The 20,149-nt window shown below is 31.6% G+C and overlaps 1 protein-coding gene across 3 annotated transcripts; it reads right to left on the bottom strand.

Annotated features, from left to right (window-relative positions):
* Positions 1 to 143: 143 nt before the first annotated feature.
* LOC129952688 (uncharacterized) lies at positions 144 to 17,055 on the bottom strand. 3 transcript variants are annotated; one of them, XM_056065450.1, is made up of 4 exons: positions 17,038 to 17,055; positions 14,065 to 14,964; positions 1,857 to 2,150; positions 144 to 1,792 (listed from the first exon to the last, which is right to left on the bottom strand). In XM_056065450.1, exons 2-4 carry the CDS (start codon positions 14,108 to 14,110, stop codon positions 285 to 287), a joined length of 1,848 nt encoding a protein of 615 aa, XP_055921425.1. In that variant the 5' UTR covers positions 14,111 to 14,964; positions 17,038 to 17,055; the 3' UTR covers positions 144 to 284. The 3 variants fall into 3 exon arrangements, with proteins under 3 accessions (XP_055921425.1, XP_055921424.1, XP_055921423.1); XM_056065449.1 differs by lacking the exon at positions 17,038 to 17,055 and adding an exon at positions 15,049 to 15,410; XM_056065448.1 differs by lacking the exon at positions 17,038 to 17,055 and having other exon boundaries at positions 14,065 to 15,410.
* Between the last annotated feature and the right edge of the window lie 3,094 nt (positions 17,056 to 20,149).

The following is a 20,149-nucleotide window of genomic DNA, read 5'->3' as shown; positions in this document are numbered from 1 at the left end:
GCTTTTGTGAAATAATAAATATATACATATTAAAAAAAAAGAAAACCAGTTCATTATTTTTAATAAGATTTTTGTGGAAACAAGACTAAGAGGTTAGACATCTTGAATCTTTTTTTTACATAGAAAAAGGTTTTAATATAAAAAATCTAAAATTTTACGGTCTTTCTTTCGAGTCCTTTTTATAGTAAAAAATGATAATCCAATTCTCTCTTTAACATTCTTTATTTTATTACATACAAAAACTCTCTTTTATTTCTCTTTTTTGTTTTTTTTTTTTTTTCAAATTACACCTTTTTCATAAAACTACTTGGACCAGTCATGATAGGCTCATAATTATTACAATCGCTCTCACAGAATGAACTCAATTTCGTCGTCTCAGGCAGTCCTCCATTGAAAGCTTCTACATTGTACATAGTAAGATGACCGCTTGCCTCAAATTGGTTAATGATCATATTGACCTTACTAGCTTTTATGTCTGCTGTTGGTATATTACTGCTGGGACTTATAAAATCACCTTCATAACCATCGCTTATCTCGAGATTGTTTAATAGATTCTCTTTTTCACTTTGTTTACATTTTGTTGGTGAAGCTGTGGAACTTCTTGTCGATGAGGTGGTCTTGTTGAGACGATTTAAGAACCAATTTCGTGAAGATTTCTCTTGATTTGGAGATTTTGAGTGTTTTTGTGAGCTTTTGACAGCTTTCTTTTGCTCCTTTGTTGTAGGCGTCAGTTGGGGAGATATAACTGAAGACTCGGAATCTGAGGAGAGTGTCTTTTTAACTATCTTCCTGAGACGATCCGGACTGGGTCCTGATGTTGAGAGTTGACTCGATAGTTTACTGTGGACATCCTTAACTTTAGCTTGAAAGTCGCTGTGGTTGCGGGATATGTCTAGGAGCTCGGCAGTTTCAGACTCTGAATTTACCGGCTGCGGTGGGGACTTTGGAATATCATAGTCAAATTTCTTTGCCATGGAAGTCATGGATTTTTGTTTTTCTGGAATATTCGGCACTGCACTATCATCATCTTTGCTTCGTTCGATTAACAGTTCAGTCGGTTGGTGCATGTTGTACAATGGAGAGGGTTCTTCGTAGATGCAATCATTGTTGCTGTCACTTCTATTGCTCTTGTTGTCTGGAAACGATTTCTTTGAAATGGGTGGCGTTGGAAGCTTTCGTGGGCTTTTACTGGCAACCGCAGACGAATGTGCAGCTGAATCTCCTCGGATGACAGCTTCGATGGCATGAATCCATTCCTTGGCTTCAACTTCTGAATTACACAGGAAGACGTGTTTTTTGTTTGGATCTGGAGTAGTTATCTGAAAGCATAATTCACGGCGTTTTCCATCACCATGATGCTCGACTTCGACACCATGCGTTTTTAAATGCAGACTAAATGTGGGTCGTAAGGAAGTTATACCATCACAGTAACACAGTAACCAGTCAGAGATTATGCCACAATAGCACTTTTTACACTGATCAAAAAATAGTCTCCTCTCGATCCTTTGCAGTTGACCGAATTTTGTGGACTTCTGAATGGAAAGGTGGGAAGCAGGTAAACCAGCATATGGACAGTCTTGAATTATACTATTACTTTCGGTCTCTAAGTTCTCTTTCAATCCATCCTCGGATTGGATTGACTCGTTACATAGATCATAGATTCCTTTGTCTAAAATTCGATTCTCTTCATTATCATCATCGTCGTCATCCTCTTCGTTGTCGGGATGGTGGGATTTAATGGGATTTTCGATTATTTTCTGCTCCTGGAAATCAATATACTCTGTCGAGATCGCTGTGAATTTTAAATGGGTTATAGTTAAAAGGTAATAAAGTGATGATGTTTGTATTTAACTTACCTTTCTTTGGAGGAGTAGATGACATTTCCAAGTATGAGATATCCTCTGACTCAATATGTTCCACCATAGAGCTTCCAGCACTCTTGTTGTAAGTTGAAGGTTTTTCGGGTGTGGAGAATCCATTCTGCACCACTTTGTGATTATTATTGTTTGAGGAATCGCTAAAGTGACTTAATATCTTTTCGCACCTTTCGAGTAATTTAATATTTTGGAATTCTGAACTATCACTAAATAGATTCATTGTGTTTTCATAGTTTGTTGGTTCCATGGAGTGTTTTAAATGATCTCGTAGATCTGAAAATAGGTTAAAAAAAAGTTTATATAAATTGTATGATATGCAAAATTTTATTGAAAACATGCTGAATCGGTTTCAAGAATTATAAGCCAATCAAGTTTTCAAATAAGCAATTTATTGAATATGAGGTAAAAGGATGACGATAAAGACTAAAAGTCTTCGTTACTCACTTAAAAATAACAACAATTTGAGGGCGTATAAGTTTTATGCTACTTTAAAACCCTTTAAACGATAGTGTACTTTCGACTAATCACTAACTTTTTTTAAATTTTAATATTCCTTGATAAAAAATGATTCAAATAAGTTGAACCACAAATTTTCAAAAAAAAAACAAAAATATTATTGTGGTAATATGGGGCGTATACGCATCTTTTTATTTAAGAAAACTTGAGAGTGTAACACAAAGGCCCATTAAATGCTCTTTCAATACTTAGCGTTCAAGCCATAAACAAAATTAATATTTGTATATAGGACAGATTTAAATTAAATTTTGAAAAATATTATTATCAGGATTCTCTCAAAATTATGCTAGTTTACAAATTGCATCTCGTGAACCATTTAAACATGATATAAAAGAGTAACGCAAGGCGTCCCCACCACACTCATTTTGTTAAGGTTTATAGCAATGGCATTTGACACCTGTCAAATTGGTCTTTCTTTTGAAGTTTCATAATATAAGTTAAATGTTTGTTATTTACAATAATGGATCGTTTACCAATCTTAAAACTCATTGAGATTATAAAAACTTGCTCCAAAAGCGGTGACACTTCCTACGTACACATTTCAACGCGTATTGGATACCAAGATCGTGTGATTTTACACCGCGATATCTTAATTGCTGTTTGATTATTCAAAAGACTGTATTAACGTCAGTAATCTCCGACCTATAGATCTATTGAAAAACATTATTTCTCAAGTTTGTTGTAAACTGCTCCATTGATATGTATGCTGATGATGTCCAATTGCGGAAAAATTGTCCTTTAGGTCTTGTAGAGAATGGAATAAGCGAACTAAATGATAATCTCAATCGAATCTTACACTGGTCAGAAATAAATGGACTCTGCTTAAACCAAAAAAAAATCAAAATGTTTAATAATATCACGTAGGCCTATTGATATATCAGGCTTCTCTAAAATTGCTCTAAATGAAAATCCTATTGAAATAGTCGATACGGCAACAAATCTTGGAATTATATTTAACAAGCAGCTTAATTGGGACAATCACATAAAATCAATTCTGGGTAAAACATATGGGGGTCTCCGAATGCTTTAAATCACACAGAAGATAACACCAGTTAGAACTAGGATGATTCTCGCAAAAACATTACTAATTCCGATATTGCTGTTTGGCTGAGAACTATTTTCGAATTGTAGTTATGAGCAAAAGCAAAAACTCAATGTCGCCTATAACTGTATTGCACGATATATCTACGGACTGAAAAGGAGACAACATGTTTCATCTTTCGCTAAATCAATATGTGGCCTCACTTTAGAAAATCTTTTCAAGTTTAGGACTTTAATTCTGCTTCATAATATCATGCAAACACATCAACCCTCCTACCTTTACAATAGAATCCGTTTTCCACAGTCTACAAGATCATGTGATCTCATACCCGAACGATATACTTTCTTAATATCTGAGCGTCATTTTTTCATAAATGCCATCCGTCAATGGAATTCCGTACCCCGTTTTGTTAGATTAATAAGCTGCTCAGCTATGTTCAAACTAAGGCTTAAAGAATACCTAGGGACACTTAATTAAGATGGATGTTATATATTTTAATTTGTAACTATTAAATTAAATTAAATTAAATTAAATGTTCTTTTGTTTACTTTTCAAATACTAGTAATATTAAATAACTGTTTTTTTTTAATAACATTTTAGTGAATTTTTGAGTACGGTTTTTGAATTATATATAATAATAATTAACATTTCTCAAATTTTGCTTTGTTATATCACTCCTAAAGTAGCACACGAATTTGAATTTATATAAAAAGCTTGCGCTATAAAGAAGATATTGTATCTTACTGTGTAATGCTATTCCTTTTTAATAAAGAACTAAAGAACTAAAAAGCATCAAAACAAGGTCAGCTCATGAATCTTCTGAGGCGGTCACGTTGTTTTTTAAATTCAACTTATTTCAAAGTCCAAATTTGTTAAGGAAATATAATTTCTTTAGAAAGGTATCGCTGTGCGTTTCATTAAACTTCATATCCAAAACAGAAAAATTAATTACCCTGTATAACTTGTCAAAGTGTTTCTGAGCCAAGCCAATTTCCGATTCGGAGAATATTTTTTGGAGTATATTTTTCCGAAAAGCTGTTCGGAATTTTTCTAAAATATTTTCGAACACATACATTTTCGGCAGATCTGTCGAAAAATCAAGATCTGCAGATTTGATCTTAAATCAAAAATAAATATATTTATATTGCCACATAGAAATTTCTGTCTTGACAGATCTAGATCAAAAATACATTTATTTATTTTACTAGTTTTAAACATCTTTTGCTGGAAATTTCACCGCTTTACCACACTTGTTTACACTTACACATATTTACACAGTTTCAATGCCACATAAAATCAATTTTTTGACGGAAATCAGAATTTTCTCATGGAAAATCCTACAAGAGCGTTTTTTTAATAGATTTTCAGTCAAATGTCCTGTAAAGTTGTCTCAATTGGAAGACTATTTTTTGGCAGCTGTACAATCAGATACTAGAAACTCGCCTTTCTTTGAAGTCCTTTACATCATTTGAACATGTCCATTATTAAATTAGCGGTCTGTCATCGATATAAGGAATGTTGATGCAAAAACGTCTCCGATGAAGAAGGATGTTTATGGTTTCTTAATTTTTGTAATGGTTTTCAGTTTCAGCAATTAATTTGCAACAACTTCCAACACAATTTCCAAACCCCAGAATGAAGGCCATCATACAATTATTCTGTCTCTATATATTTTGGAAGCACATGAAACGGAATATGAATTTTGTATGATTAAGATGACATTTCATCACTATAATTTCCTTATGTAAGCTTTATTGAAGCTCTAAACGAGTTTAGCTTATTATAGTTCTATGCAACGTTGCGTGAATTTTATAAATTGTATTTTTATTTCAACTTTCGCATCTTAATAAGTGAACTTACATAATAGTTTAGACAAATTAGATACAAAAATCGACAACCGTGAACTTTGTGCTAACCACTTCCAAAAAAGTAGATTTGGGGAACAAATTATTCCAAACAAATCAGTTAAAATAACTTGTAAGTAAAATCTTTATACACTTATTACTTTAAAGTGTAATTGATAAATTTCAGCTTCTTATTACATGTATGTAGTATATAATTGAAAAGCGTCAATTATTTGCAATTTAAATAAGGAAATTAGAGAAGTCAAAAAAAGTGGGTCCCGCGATTCCATCCGGTCTGTTTTGTCTGTCTGTCCACGCTCCTACAGCCTAAACAATTGGGTCGATTGAGTTCAAACTTTTAAGTTAAGATTTTGAGCAGATTTGCGTTAGGCGTTTTTTATCAAGATTTAAGATCAAAACTAACAGTGGCTCCATACATTTTTTTTAGTCAAAAAACGAAAATTCAATTCAAAAACAAACCGATAGATTTTTTTTAAATTTTTCTCTTAAATTGTCTTCTTGGCTTCTTTACATAAGAAAAATATATTTTTGTATTGCTCAGGGAAGGTACCACTGATAAAACCGTTATTTTTTTTTTTTTTTTATTTTCTCAGCAACTTATGAAAAGATGTCATTAATTTTTATTTGAATAAACTCTTATATTGCCTTAACAATATTTGATTATCAAAAGTGCAATTTTGTATTGTTTGTATTTTTAAAAAAATATTTAATTTTTTTTTCAAAATACTACATCTCAAAAACAGGTCAACATTTTATTACGAAATTCAAATGTATAGCGTATATTTACAATCACTAAACAACTGCATACCAAAAATATTTTTAGGACAAAATTAAAAAAATGTATATATATGTACACAAAATTAATTAAAAAAAAAACGCTCTAACGATTTTCACAAAAAAAAAAAAAATTGATAAATCAAGGGTTTTTGATTTACAAAATTTTTGAAGACAAACTTATTTTTCAGGTAAAATTTTGAATCTTAAAATAGTTTTTCTTTAAAATTATTTTAACTGTGCATGAGCCCGAAAGAGCTCTTGTTTCTTTTAGAATTAAAAAAAATTTAAGGAATAAACTAAACGTAATTACTCCATGTTTGCGGTGAAAACTTGTAGGAAAGAAGGAATGTGACTGGTTTGTAGTAAGTACCTTCTACCTACTAATAACATTTCATAAACATGGCTGGGCACGCCAATGAACTATTCTTTATTCGTTTTAGATACATGCCTCACTACACAACCAATAGGCGATCGCTTTACAATTTAAACACACATGTTCTTCCTCTTTCTTATCTTCACATACATTACTTTCCATCCTGGTTCTTCAAATATTAAACTAAATTAAAACTTTCCAAACAAAAAAGATTTGAACGAACTAGTTGAATACACAAACAATTGTTTTCGTCAAGTATGCTTAAGCCTCAACTGTAATAGACTTAACCGAAAGTAAACTAATGTCAAAACCGAACGAAAAGTTATCAGAAGTTATCGTCAAAACAAAAAGTAACCATAATGGATTCAAGCAACTTAAGCAAATGGCAAACGAAATGCCTTTCAAATTTGACATTTGCTTAAGCTGGAGCCATTTAAATGGCTGAAACTGAGCAGAACGTCTATTATGGTTAGTGACATATAAGGCTGCGTATTGGTTCGTTGACTTAAGCTGGCTTAAGCTCGGTTAAGTCTATTATAGTTGAGGCTTTACACGTATTTTTCATTTCCGGGATGATTTGTCCTAGGATGATTTGTGTCTTTGGATGAATCGCGCGGTTTTTTTGACAAGTCAAATGGCATTTATGTATATCTTTGAAGCAAACTTATTTAACAGGTATATTTTTAAATCTTATATCGGTACTTCAAACAGACAGCAGCAAGTTCGTGTGACCCAGTCGTGCATTTTATTTCAATTACAATTACAAGTAATTTAAATGTTTATTTTTTCAATTACAATTACTTGTAATTTTAATGAAAAAAAGGTCTATTACTAAATTAAAAAATTAAGTTGATACTTTCCAGAAATAAGTGTTTTTTTGTCATTTTTATAAAAACTCGCAAGAAGTTTATTTTCCACAAAACAATCTGTTATTAAAAAGTTGTCTGCTTAACTTCAAGCTTACAGTTCAATTAAGGAAATTAAGCTCTCCACCAAATCCGATTCTGTTAAATTTTTTTGAAGTGAATATCTGATTTTCCTGGACTATAAGCCAAAACGATCATTAAACATTTTTTCCAAACTAAAGAATATTTTCGTACTGTGTGTAGATTTATATGTACTCGTATATTGCTAGTTTATTTAAAATAATAATTATTAAACCATTCCCATTCTCAACAAAAGCAAAGAGTAGTCGAGCCAAAATATGAGATCATGGAGGCTAGTCCAGATATTATAAGAAAGATATTGAAACACTCATCATAAAGAATTTAGTTCATAACTATAAAATTTTCGCAATCTTCCAAGAACCAAACAAAGTTGATATATAGATACCTTTGTACATATGTACGTACAAGAATATATAATAATATAAAATGATATTTTAAATGCTTTCCTTGTTTTCCTTTATACTTCTTATAAACTACATGCAGAACTCAATTTGACTGACCCAACCGGACCGGTAATTAACTTTTGTATTTAATTGCTGCCCGGAAATGGTTGTTGCTCTGTTCATATGGAAAAGGTTGTAAAATAACATAATGTACTTTAACAAAAGGAAACAATATAAATTTCTTTTAGATTGTGTGGTGACACATTCTTGGATTTTCTCGTAGGTATAAGTTTGTGTTTAATTTCAAATTAAAATTAATTAACCATTATAACTGTCCTATTTTTCTAAGAACATTACTTTTGCACTCGTAAAGTAGATACTTTAAATGGGTACATATATAAATCAAAGTGATTTAGAGAAATCTTTTAAGTTTTTTTTTAATGAATTTCACTCAAACCTTAGTTCAACTTATCGTCTCCCATAGACCACAATTTAACCTTCTTAAGTTGAGGTTTCTGGTCGATACGAGGTACTTCAACTGTCTGGGAATAGATATGAAGCTAAAAAGTATGTGTGTACTACTTACACTCCGTATCACTAAATTAGTCTCATTTGAATATTGTGGCTTAAATATACTAACACATAAAATTAATATTTGAAACGCGAATTCAAAATGCATACATACATACTTACGTAAAAAATTTATTTCGAAAAACTTGCATTGGAAAAATATATTTTTTTTACGTTATAGTTTAATTAAAGTTTTTAAAATTAAAATAATCAAAGCGGCTAATCTAATAAGTAATTTTTGAAAACAAAAATGGAAAATAAAAATGCCTGTATCTGAGAGGTGAAAAAAACTATAAGATTTATGCATGTATTATACTCGTATAAAGTTTATAAATATTAATCATATGAACTTTATTCGTACAAAGGGACACTATATTCTTAAAGTCGACAAATTATAATTTACGACTTAAGTATAATTTATTGATCTAAAGAAACATGTTGGTCATTCTAAAAATTAATTTAAAGTTGAAAACAGAATATTTGTTTTAAGTGTTTTTGGGGCGTATACGCAATATATTTATCATTAAATTGTTGACAGTTGAGTAAACTAAACAATGAGCATTTGACCAATTTATGTTCTTCTGTAACTTCTGAGAATTTTTCAGATGAATTGACTAGAGTAGAAGAACAAAGTATGAACAATTCACTCTTCATTTTCACTTAGCGATCTAATGGGCTTCATCGTGGTTTTGAATTGTGCGATGAAGACCTATTGAAAACCCGAATCATAAAAATTCTATACCCATATTTCTACTAGCAAATGTGAGAAATTTTGTTTATAAAGGGTGGTTTTTTAGCTAGTATCTTTTTGGAAGCACTGTAGCAACGAAGCTCATTTTTGTTTCAATGGGTAAGTACGAGTAAGTAAGCAGAATTGTCGATTTTGGAGTGAATATCAGCCAGAAGCATTGCAAAAGCTGCCAATGCATCCAGAAAAAGTCACAGTTTGGTGCGGTTTATGTCCTGGTGGCATATAATACAGTTAATTCAATTAAAACAATGGCCAGGTTCAGGGGACATAAGTGACTTAAAAGTAAAGCAAGTCCCTAGTATCTGATTGGCTATAGCTGTCAAAAAATTACCTTCCAAATAAGGCAAATTTATTGGAAAGTTGACTGGAAAGTTAGTCAAGAAAAATCTCTCTGACTATTAAGTCAAGTCTGCTTATGTCCAAATGACAGTTGATCATATTTTTTCATTCAACCGAAAGCTGAACTTTATTACTCTATGCTTTATTTATTTTCTGCAAAACTTTATTTAATATGTTTTGTAAAAGGGTTCCTTGCCAATTTGAAAAAGAGATAGGTAATATTTCTTTACAATACTTGTTGGTTGCTTGAAAGGAATATTTTGTAGACAGTAATGTTTTTGGTAGTTTTTGTAATATGAACTTAAGGTAGAGGTTGAAGAAGTGAAGTTCTGAATTTGAGATTCATGACACTTGAAAAATTAATATGTTGCCTTGTTCAAAATGTCCGTTCAAAAAATAAAGTTGACTGCAAATGAAGTCCTTTATGTTGCCTGAACCTGCCCAATAATCATAGCTTAGAAGTCACTGAATGTCATTTATCCTAAAAAATCAAATTTTCCGTAACATAAATTAGACGGAATCTAACCAATATCTTTTGTTTACTATTAGGTTAGTGGGCTGGTGTTTGAGCTTTATTAACTTTACAAGAAGAATTGGAGAAGTAAATTTCGGTGGTGATCATAATATAAACAGGGTGGCCAGGTGTGAATGCTGTCATCCATTTTTCTACAGCGATCAAAATCGGACTTTTCTAAGATTAAATTCTGAAACCGATAGTTCAAAAATGTATATTTTATCACGGGTTGTGGGGCATGTAACCCTATTATCCGATGATGCTAATAGCTTAAATTTAGTTTGAATGGAATTCATCCATCAAGTTAAACCGAAACTAAAATCGATGAAACACTCAAATTATTCCTCCAAATAAGCACCAATTTTATTACAACTATTTAATCAATTGCTACTGTTTAAAATTAAATTAAGGCCTTAAGTCGAGATCAAGTGAGACTTTTGTATATTCATAGATGAGTAACAAAATTTCAAATTAAGAAAAAAACAAAGTTTTTTGATGTTTTATTTCAACATATCTAAATATATGGTTATTTTTGTCGATAGTTCTTATTAATTCTTTCTTTTTTTTAATTCCAAAGCACTTAATTGACTTTAATTCACTAATCCATATTGATTTGGTTAGACTTAATAACTGGCAACTAATTTGACAGATGTATACAAAACAAATTAGGTGGCGCAACAGCTTGTAGGGAACTAGGGCCTGATGACTTATACCTCTCAACCATTCCTGTGTCCGAGTAATTTCGGTAATGAAGGCTAATTTAAAAAAAGTTAATTTCATGACAAGAATTACTCTTGGAAGATTTGCCAGTTCCTCGCACGAGGCAGTGAAACAAAACTTTAAGTGGATCAGCAGGGATTGAATCCCAAGACCTCTGGCATGACAGTCCATCACGCCTCGGGTACTCGTCAGATGTATATATAAAGGTTCAGCAATATGGCCACCACCAACAAACACGTCCAAAAACAATAAACGTGTCAACCGGTTGATTGAACGCGCCTATCAAGTTCATATAATATCAATTTTAATCCGGCCGCCAACCATTTTGCAGAATCTTAAATTTTTTTCTTGAATTTTGAATTTATTTTTTTATCTACATATGTATTTACTTTTCAGCATTTAACAAATATTAATAGTGATGATTATACACTATAATTTTTGAAAGAAGTATTATGGGCTGATGACACCTAAATACCAAGTTTCACACAATGTGATGACTTTTTATAGTTGCATTGAGTTTTCAATAGGTTCATGATGCTTTTCACTTTCTTAAAAAAAGCTAATTCAATTTTTTTTGTATATGAACCTTGTGAAAAATAACTCAGTTTCAAAATATACCTACGTATCTACCCTAGAACCACTGATGTTTTAAAGTTTTCTAAATTTTAACACAATCGATTAATATTCAATATGCTTGAAATAGAATGAACTCGGGACAAGCAAGCAACGAGTGTCGTCATAAGAAAAATCAATCAATTAACACGGAATAAACTGCACTAGTATAGTTAAGAGAACTTTTTTTTTAAACTTGTTGCTTTTGTGCATTGCTGTCAATTAAGTGACATCTGAGTGCAACAAAATTAAAATCAATGTATGTATGTATGTACGTATCCGGAATAGAAACACTTTTTCAACACAAAATGTCAAACAGAGGAAGAAGTTTTACCTGTTTCTGGATTAAAACGAACCCATTTACAAAATATGTGAAAGAACACATGTCACACATGTCGTTTAGCATATAGTTTTTTTTTAGTTTGTCAGCAGAAACGAGTGCTCTCAGAATTAACATCACTTATGTAAGTGAAATGACATTGGACAGGTTCAGGCGCCATAAGTGATTTCATGTGCATTTTTTGAACGCAAACTAAAACCATGCCAATGCTTAACTTTTCATGTGTCAAAAATATCAAAATTGAAAATTAAGTTAACAATCCTTCAGTAGTTCCGGCAAAGAGTACCAATAACCAAAACGAACTCTTCACATAAGTTAGAAATCCGTTAGTATTTGAACTGTACACAGGAACTCTTTCTATACAAAACCTTAAAAATTGAATTAGACCGGACATTCAGCAAAAATAAAAATTGTTTTGATTTTTACACAGATAATACCAGAAAGAACGCATTCACAACATCAGTTAATTTTTTTGTATATTGTGATTGTATCGTGAATAAAATAAAAAATAAATCAGGTGGCGCAACAATCCATGAAGAACCAGTGCCTAGTGACTTACAACTCTCAACGTGTGCAAGCAATAATGTCAGAAATGGAAGGGACCTACAGTTTATATGCCGAATTCGAACGGCTAATTTGAGAAAGCACTTATTCATGACAAGAATTACTCTTGAAGGATTTGTCAATTCCTCGCAAGAGGCAGTACCCGTGAAAAAAGTTAAGTGTCACAGTCAGGGATTGAACCCAAGACCCCTTGCATGACAGTCCAACGCACTTACCATAACGCTTCGGGTACTACAATGAAAAGTGTACTACGTGAATGGAATATGAATAAATCAGTTACATATGATGGTGAATTGTTGAGCTTTAGGTTATTTTTTGACACTTGGCCAATCAGGTTTTTTTTTCCCACAATTGTATCTCCTTTTCTCTATGTTAAAAAGAGATAGGAAGATTAGCTACAATAAAAAAATACAAAAATGATCGGAAGCATGATAAAATGATATGTCAGACTGAGTCCGTCAAAACAGTGTACTTATAGCATCGTTATCGTGATATGCTAATTTGTATTGGCATATGACATTTAATTCTGTTAAGTGCATTTTAAATCCGTGAGCACACTAAATGGATTAACGTTTGCGATCAGGTTAAATAAAGAAATGATTTATGAAAATAAGAAGTGTCAAAGCACTAAAGCTATGTTTGAGCCAAACTTATAAGGCAACTAGTTAGTTTCTCAAGTGTCACAAATTTCAAATTCGGTATTTACTTCATTAATCCTACCCTTAGGTAGGTATGTCTATAATATGTACAATCTTTGATAAGCTACAAGTAAATCACGACTTTTATTTTGTAATGTAAAGAAATATTACTTATTTCTTTTCCAATTTGACAAGGAACCCTTTCACTCAAAACATTAAATGAAACTGTGCAGACACTAAATAAATTACAGATTGGCTACGTTCAATCTCGTGTTGGATAGAGTATCTTGGATGGTGGATTTATAGATACCTTGTTGAACGAGTTGGATAGCTGTATTGAGATAGTTGTCAACAAATAAAAACAACCCTCAGCTGTTCACAAAAAGCTTCGAAATCAAAATTGTTGTAAGATAGAACATTTAATAGATAATTCAACTGATTCGTCGGACGATGATACATTAATAGGTGCGTAACAATTTAATAAATAAGAGATAACCTTAACCTCTAATCTATGTTAAATTTCCTCTTAGTTCAATTGGAATTCTATACGATTAATAATTTACTTACGAATTCTTCGGTTTTAAAAGATTTACGTTTAACTGAAAACTATCCTGACAGTTTTCAAGTTTCTTGAAATTCAACCATGTTTTGAATCAGCTGTTCTGTCAGATACCTACTTACCCCAGAAATTCTTGGATAGCATTGGATTCCTTTTTTGACTTCTAAGCTGTTTTTGATCAGCTGTTATTTTACACGTAAAACACTAATAAAAAAGTATTCGGATACCCTATCTGTATGATAAATTAATAACGTTTAGCTTTGTGTTAAATGAAAAAACATGATCAGCTGTCATTTTGACATAAATAGATTTGACTTGAAAGTTAGGGAGATTTTTCTTGACTAACTTTGCACTCAACTTTCCAATAAAGTTGCCTTAATAGGAAGGCAATTCTTTGACAGCTGGCAAATTTGGCATTTTTTTTAAATTAATCTATTCTCGAACAAAATGCTAATGAATGCATTGTTATTTAAAGTGTGTCTATCCTAAAAGACCGCATTGTAAATACATATGAATGGTAGGTGTGTACGTGAGTGATTTTATTTTCCTGAAAAAAAAAACCACAAGACATAAATCTCAAAGACATTCTATTTGATTTTGAGACTTTACCACAAACATCAATTATGGCTTTAACTATAGCTAAGTATAGATTTACATTTTCACAGATAGTTACTCACCAAATAAAAACTGCTCTATTTCAACCCGATGACGGTTCAAATCCATCTTTTTGTCTGCCTGTGCGTGCCAATTTCCAATGACAAATTATAGTACTCCACTCTGCTAATTTATAATTTCCACAAATAGCTTCAATATCCGATGATGAATGGGAGTTATTTAAAAGAAAATTATAATTGGTAATTCTCCTATTCGCTGATGCATAATACGAGTATAATCATTTCTATTCAATATAATCAGAATCACACACAACACTTCACCTCATTTAAAGATTTGATTTTCTATCGTGAGATACTTTGTTTTTCCACACACAAAAGATACTTTTGTATCTATTTTACAATATGCACTTATAATGTTCTGTTCTATGCCCTCCCACTGAGACGTCTCGGCGGTATAGGGTAGATAGGTTCACTAAACACACGTCTTCCGAGATGGGTTTTTGTTTCTTTACTTTTTTTTTGTATTAAGATTGAAACAGGAAAAGATGGATTCTTTTCAAAAATATATTCTCTGTCTGGTTTTGTTCCTTATATGGACAAGAGATGTTCTTTGTTTTTCCAAGAAAATATTTCTTTCAATTGATGAAATTAATTGTACAAAGAGAAACAATTAACTGATGCAAACTATATACAGCCGTGTCAATCAATACAAATTAAATAACCAACAGACTCCGATGATGATGACAATGATGACGACCAAGATCCATTTTCTTGTACAAGATTATACGTTGGAGATTCTTTTATCTTTCGAACTTTTGTCTTAGATACGCTTAAAGCTTGTATCTTCCGGCTCTGTGATAATTTAATCTAGTTTTCACATATTACACTGTATTGTATATTTTGTATGGTCTAATTTATTGATTCCCTCGTAACTTTGCATTTGCACCAACCATAACAATTATTCTTACAAAAAAAAAATAAAAGAATAATTAAATAAAACAAACAAAAAAATAAATTAAAATACAAAAAAGGAAGGAGAAATCGCACCAACGACGACGACGCGACGCACGACCATTTGCGGCTTATATCGAATCAAGCAATGCTAAGGCTAACATTTTTTTCTTTTTTTTTTTAATTATTATTAAATTTTCTGTGCACCGAAGACCTCAATCCAGAATAGAATATTATATACTCTTGGTGGTGGTCATTGACTATGAAATTACAACAAATAAATCTATACACAAATGAAAAAACAACGAAATGACACAATGGAGAATCCAATAAAATTGTTCATCAACATTATACTCGAGTACGCGTTTCGTAGTCTCATATAATACTGGTCTTGTCTGGTAGTTCGATCCAACTGTTTGACTATCCGTTCCGTATCCCGTATGGCGGCCCGGCGCGGCGTACACTATACAGTACTTGAACTTTAAATTAACTTAGCTTCCAGCTTCACTTTGGATTGGATACGGAGAGGAAAGTTGTTGGAGATATATTTATGTACAACCGCACATTACATACATACTTGGAGAGATACTTTATTATTGTACAACATAATTCAACCGAGAAAACGAAAATACAGTACAGTTTCGCTAATTCGAAAAGCAGCCTGAAATCTGAACGATCCACCTCGCTTGACATTTAAACAGATCAAATGAATATATTATCTTCTGACATTTGTGGAGTAAAAACTACATTATTACTAATAAGTGGGCCGATACAAAATTCAACCACCGAAATTGTTAAAAATTCAGTAGAAAAATGGTCAACAATTTCCCAGTTCGCATTTTTGCAGGAACAATTTTCTGACCACATTATTTTATTTCTCCAACAAGGGATCAATACTGGCCAACGAAATCATGTGGTTTAGACCTATCTTTTGAACCACGTAAAGATTGTTTTTTTGGACGCGTGGTTTTGAAGAAGTAAATAAACGTATATAATTTAATTTTATGGCCGAAAATTTAGCTTTGTTATAAATATAAGCGTTTGCATTATGTTTTAAAAATGAGTTCAGGCAAGTGGCTCAAAAAAATTAAGGCGGAGATGCTCAACTTTCGACCACTTTTTGCAACCATTTCGGCCGTATGTCAGCAATAACATGCCCAATATTCTCTTACAAGGCGTCAATCGTCTCGGGTTCATATTAAGTGATGCTTTTTACGAAGCGAATCATTAATTTAGCATTAAAGTTGTTTGATTTGCAAACGTTGTTAATTACTAAGTCTGTTTATTATGAAATGCCAAACCCAACCAAAGGATAGATGTCAAAAAAATTAACTGCTAAAAAAGTATTATCCACACATCATTTCATTGGACTCTTTTGAAATGACTCTTTTTGACATTTCATTCCCCTTCTAATTATTTTAATTAATAAAAATGTGTAGGTTGGCAACACAGAATGGAAAGACATCAAAGAAGTAAAATGTAAACAGCGGTCCCCATATGCAATCTTCTAAAGACACATTGAAGTCTTTTGAAGCAAATAACTGCTTCTACAAAGGTCATTCACACCAATTATATAATTCGATAAGAAAGGTGTAGATTTTGACATTTCTGACATTATAAAAGTGTCAAAAAAGCGATCGAATTCTATAATCGGCATTATTATTTCATTGAGTGAGAGTGATCGAAACTGAACGAAACGTATTAAAATCAAATAGAACGTCTAGGCTTAGAGGAGTTTTACTGTAAATTGAGGATTGGGGACGGAGAAAAATCCATTGGATACGTTCGGAAGAGTAGTACACCTCCCATTACCAATAGTGCGAACGAATAGGATGGAATTGTAGTTTGGTTTTAGTTTATTTTTTGTTGTTGTCATTAAGCGACACACACTGTAGATATGTTCAATTTTCATAACGAGAAAAGAGTTGAGATGTATCTTTTCAGAACAAAAAACAACAAAACTAAAGGAATCACCACCCGCAATGCAAAACCGAATGCAATGTGTTATTTTCAAGAATTTTGTTAAAAATATGGATTTTTTTAAAAGAATTATTTATTTAAGGTAACGATTTGTGGATGAATTACTTTTTAATGAATAACAAATTCCGTTTAAAGATAGAAATATTATTAACTTTTTAGTTGCGGCAAAACAACAATTTTAAACTTGTAATTGAATGAAAACCGATAACCGGGATACGAAAACCGAACTTATAAGTTAGTGACAGGAACTGCTGAGTCTGACTAAAACTGAAACTAAAATACGATTTTGCGTTGCGTATAGAATCCACAGGGAATCAAGGTTCTTCTTCATCGTTGGTTTTATTTGGTGTTGCTTTTGCTTCTGTTCGTTTGGTTGAAAACATTTTTATAAGTTGCTTCTTTTTTGTGTTGTTGTTGTTTTAAATTCAGAACCAGAAGCGTGTGTGTTCATAATAAATAAGTAATACACGCACATTTTAAAGAGAATCAGTTTGTTGTTAGTAAGTTTATAAAATAACAAACATTGGGACTATTAAGTTGATAAATTTCTTGATAATGTCACATTATATCTTCCTCTTTTTATTATTGCAAAGACAGATTTTATTACAATGTTTGTTTTAATTGTTTATAATAAGTCATTGTATATTGGTTTTAGGGTTTAAGGGGGTCATCCCATGTGACGGCCTGTATTTTAAGGAATTTTTAGGATTTTTTTTGTACGACCAGTTAATAGATAAAACTTTATAAAGTTTATTATTATTAATAAACATAGTTCGATAGTATAAATATAAAATTTTAATTAAAAATATTGTTAAGAACGCAAGTTACACCGGTTTAAACAACTCCACCTCGAAAAAATTGCTCACACTTCCTCTATTAAATGCATGGAATTAACTATAATCACATGAATATACCAAAAATTGGACTTTTGGGAGACATTTAAATATAAAAGCCGCGAATTTTTTTTGTTTTTGTTTTTTGCTATACAAAAATCGAAAGTTTTGGAATTTTTGCTTGTCGATAGTTGATTCGATGCGTTTACATGTGCTGAATCCAACCTATCAAATTTCAAGTCGTTCAGTCAAACCGTTTTTGAGATACGATGGAGGAAAGTTTGAAAAACACAGTTTTGAGAAAAACTCGTTTAAAGTTTGAAGTCCTCTTAACTATGAAAATATCACCTTACCTTTCAATCGACGATGCTTGGTCCATAGAGTATTCTTTCCTATTCTTCTTGAAACTCTTTCAAAGGAGATTGTTCAACTCTTTAATCAATTCTGGATTGTTTAACGGCATCACTTACGCGCAGTTTAGAATATGAGATCGGCTTTTCATCACGTTTCTCAACATAGGTATGAGCTTCGCGGCCTATAGTTCATCCCATAACCGACATTACCTTCAAAACCTTAATTAAAGATTTTCTGAATAACTTTATCAGTAAGTTTACCTAGTCCTTTCCAACGGTTTTCTTTTTTTTTTGTTTTATCTTTTTTAACAGCCCGAAGTCGTATCTTTAAAACGACTTGGAATTTTGAAAAATCCCTTTACTACAGTATTCTAGACATAATAAACTAGCAATTTATGAAGAAAAAAAATCGATTTTTTGAACCCATCACATGGGATGACCCCCTTAATACTTGGCCTAGGTAGTACCAACTTTTGATGGTAGCACTTAAAGAAGCATCATGACCATAAAGTGAATAAAATTTTGTAAGGGTTTCAGAATCACGAAGTACTTTGGTACGTTTTTTTTTAATGGGATGATAAAATATATGTTGGAACCTTAAAAACTGAATTAAACTCAAGGTTAAATGCATTTTGTTACTTTGATAACAAAAATAAATTTATTTGTCCAATTATAATTAAAAAAAGTATTTTTTTGCAACATGCAGTATTTGACTTTCGGTTGATTCTATTTAATTAATTTTGTATTATGCAAATAATAAGAACCGAACTTTGGATAAGATGGCACTCGTTATTTGACGTATTTTCTAAAATAAAATTTTCCAGTAAAAAGTTTTATATACAAACAAATCTATTTTGAGCTTTTATATTTTGAGATTAGACAAGTAAAATTTCTGCTCATATTATATGGAACGCTTTAAATCTATATATATATATCGATAATAGGTTTTATAACCCGACACTGTGTAATAGGAAAGCAAGCCACGCGGCTTCTTCACCTTCTCTGTACATGCCCTGCTCTAGCTCAAAAAAGCAAGAATTACCTAGGGGAATTCTTCTTTAATCATCTAATCGGTCTAAATCAAATTACCATAATCAGCCGCTCACATTTCGTAAGGAACTCAAACTGGTACCATTGAGCTTAGGAAGAAGCCTCAAGATTCATTTGGTATCACAATGGTCCATTAAACTGGCCTAAGTGTGTACATGGCACGATACTGGTCTATACAACGCATTTAAATTGTTAATAATTCAAAATAAACATATAGTGCTTCCTGCAACACAAGTCTTAAAAAGGTGATAATATATTAACATATTTTGACTTTTAATAAGGTCTAAAGGTCTATGTCAATGTTCCTCAGTCGATTCAAGAACGATAACAATGGAATTTGTTGATGGATCAAGATATGGTGCTGCAACTGCAGAATTGATACCCATTTGACACAAAACAATTAAGATGTCTTAAATTCAAAACTTGACTTTTACCCTTTAGAAACACTTAGACACAACCTTTAAAAACACTTAAACACAACCAAAAACAGTGTTTTTGAAGCTAATTTAAAATACAATATGTTTCTCAAAAATATATTTGCAAAGTACAATTATTATTTTTAACCAGTAATTTTATGACTCTATATGAAATTTTGAGCAAATTTTGAATTTATTACTTTCATAGTTTGGAAATACATGGAAGTTTTGTAGTTTTTAGTGCTAATTCCGGATCCAAACTTTCAATTTACCTATCTGCTTAAGTTTTAAAAATAACCGTTTTCAACATTATTTTTTTAATACATTTCGAAAATTTTATATAAAAGAATTGTTTATACGATGAATTTTTTACAACAATAGAAATTACTGTCGATCAGTTTTTCCTTCTTTTTCTGTTAACAACCCTTGCAACACAAAAGGTTCAGCGGTTCTTTAAGATTTTAATATGAGAAACGTGAAATATAAGAACTTATGAAGATTTAGTGAGTAGGATTGTCATGCCAGAGGTCTTGGGTTCATTTCTTGCCCCAGCCAGTTTAGATTT

Source organism: Eupeodes corollae, chromosome 3 (assembly GCF_945859685.1).
Source record: "Eupeodes corollae chromosome 3, idEupCoro1.1, whole genome shotgun sequence".
NCBI lineage: Eukaryota > Metazoa > Arthropoda > Insecta > Diptera > Syrphidae > Eupeodes > Eupeodes corollae.
This window is presented reverse-complemented; position numbering and strand designations above follow the sequence as displayed.

Excerpts from the sequence above, each read along its gene's own strand:
- LOC129952688 (XM_056065450.1), bottom strand. The coding sequence starts at position 14,110 with ATGGATTTGAACCGTCATCGGGTTGAAATAGAGCAGTTTTTATTTG. Across the intron at positions 2,151-14,064 it reads AATAGAGCAGTTTTTATTTG|ATCTACGAGATCATTTAAAA; the intron begins GTGAGTAACTAT and ends ACCTATTTTCAG. Across the intron at positions 1,793-1,856 it reads ATCTACTCCTCCAAAGAAAG|CGATCTCGACAGAGTATATT; the intron begins GTAAGTTAAATA and ends TAAAATTCACAG.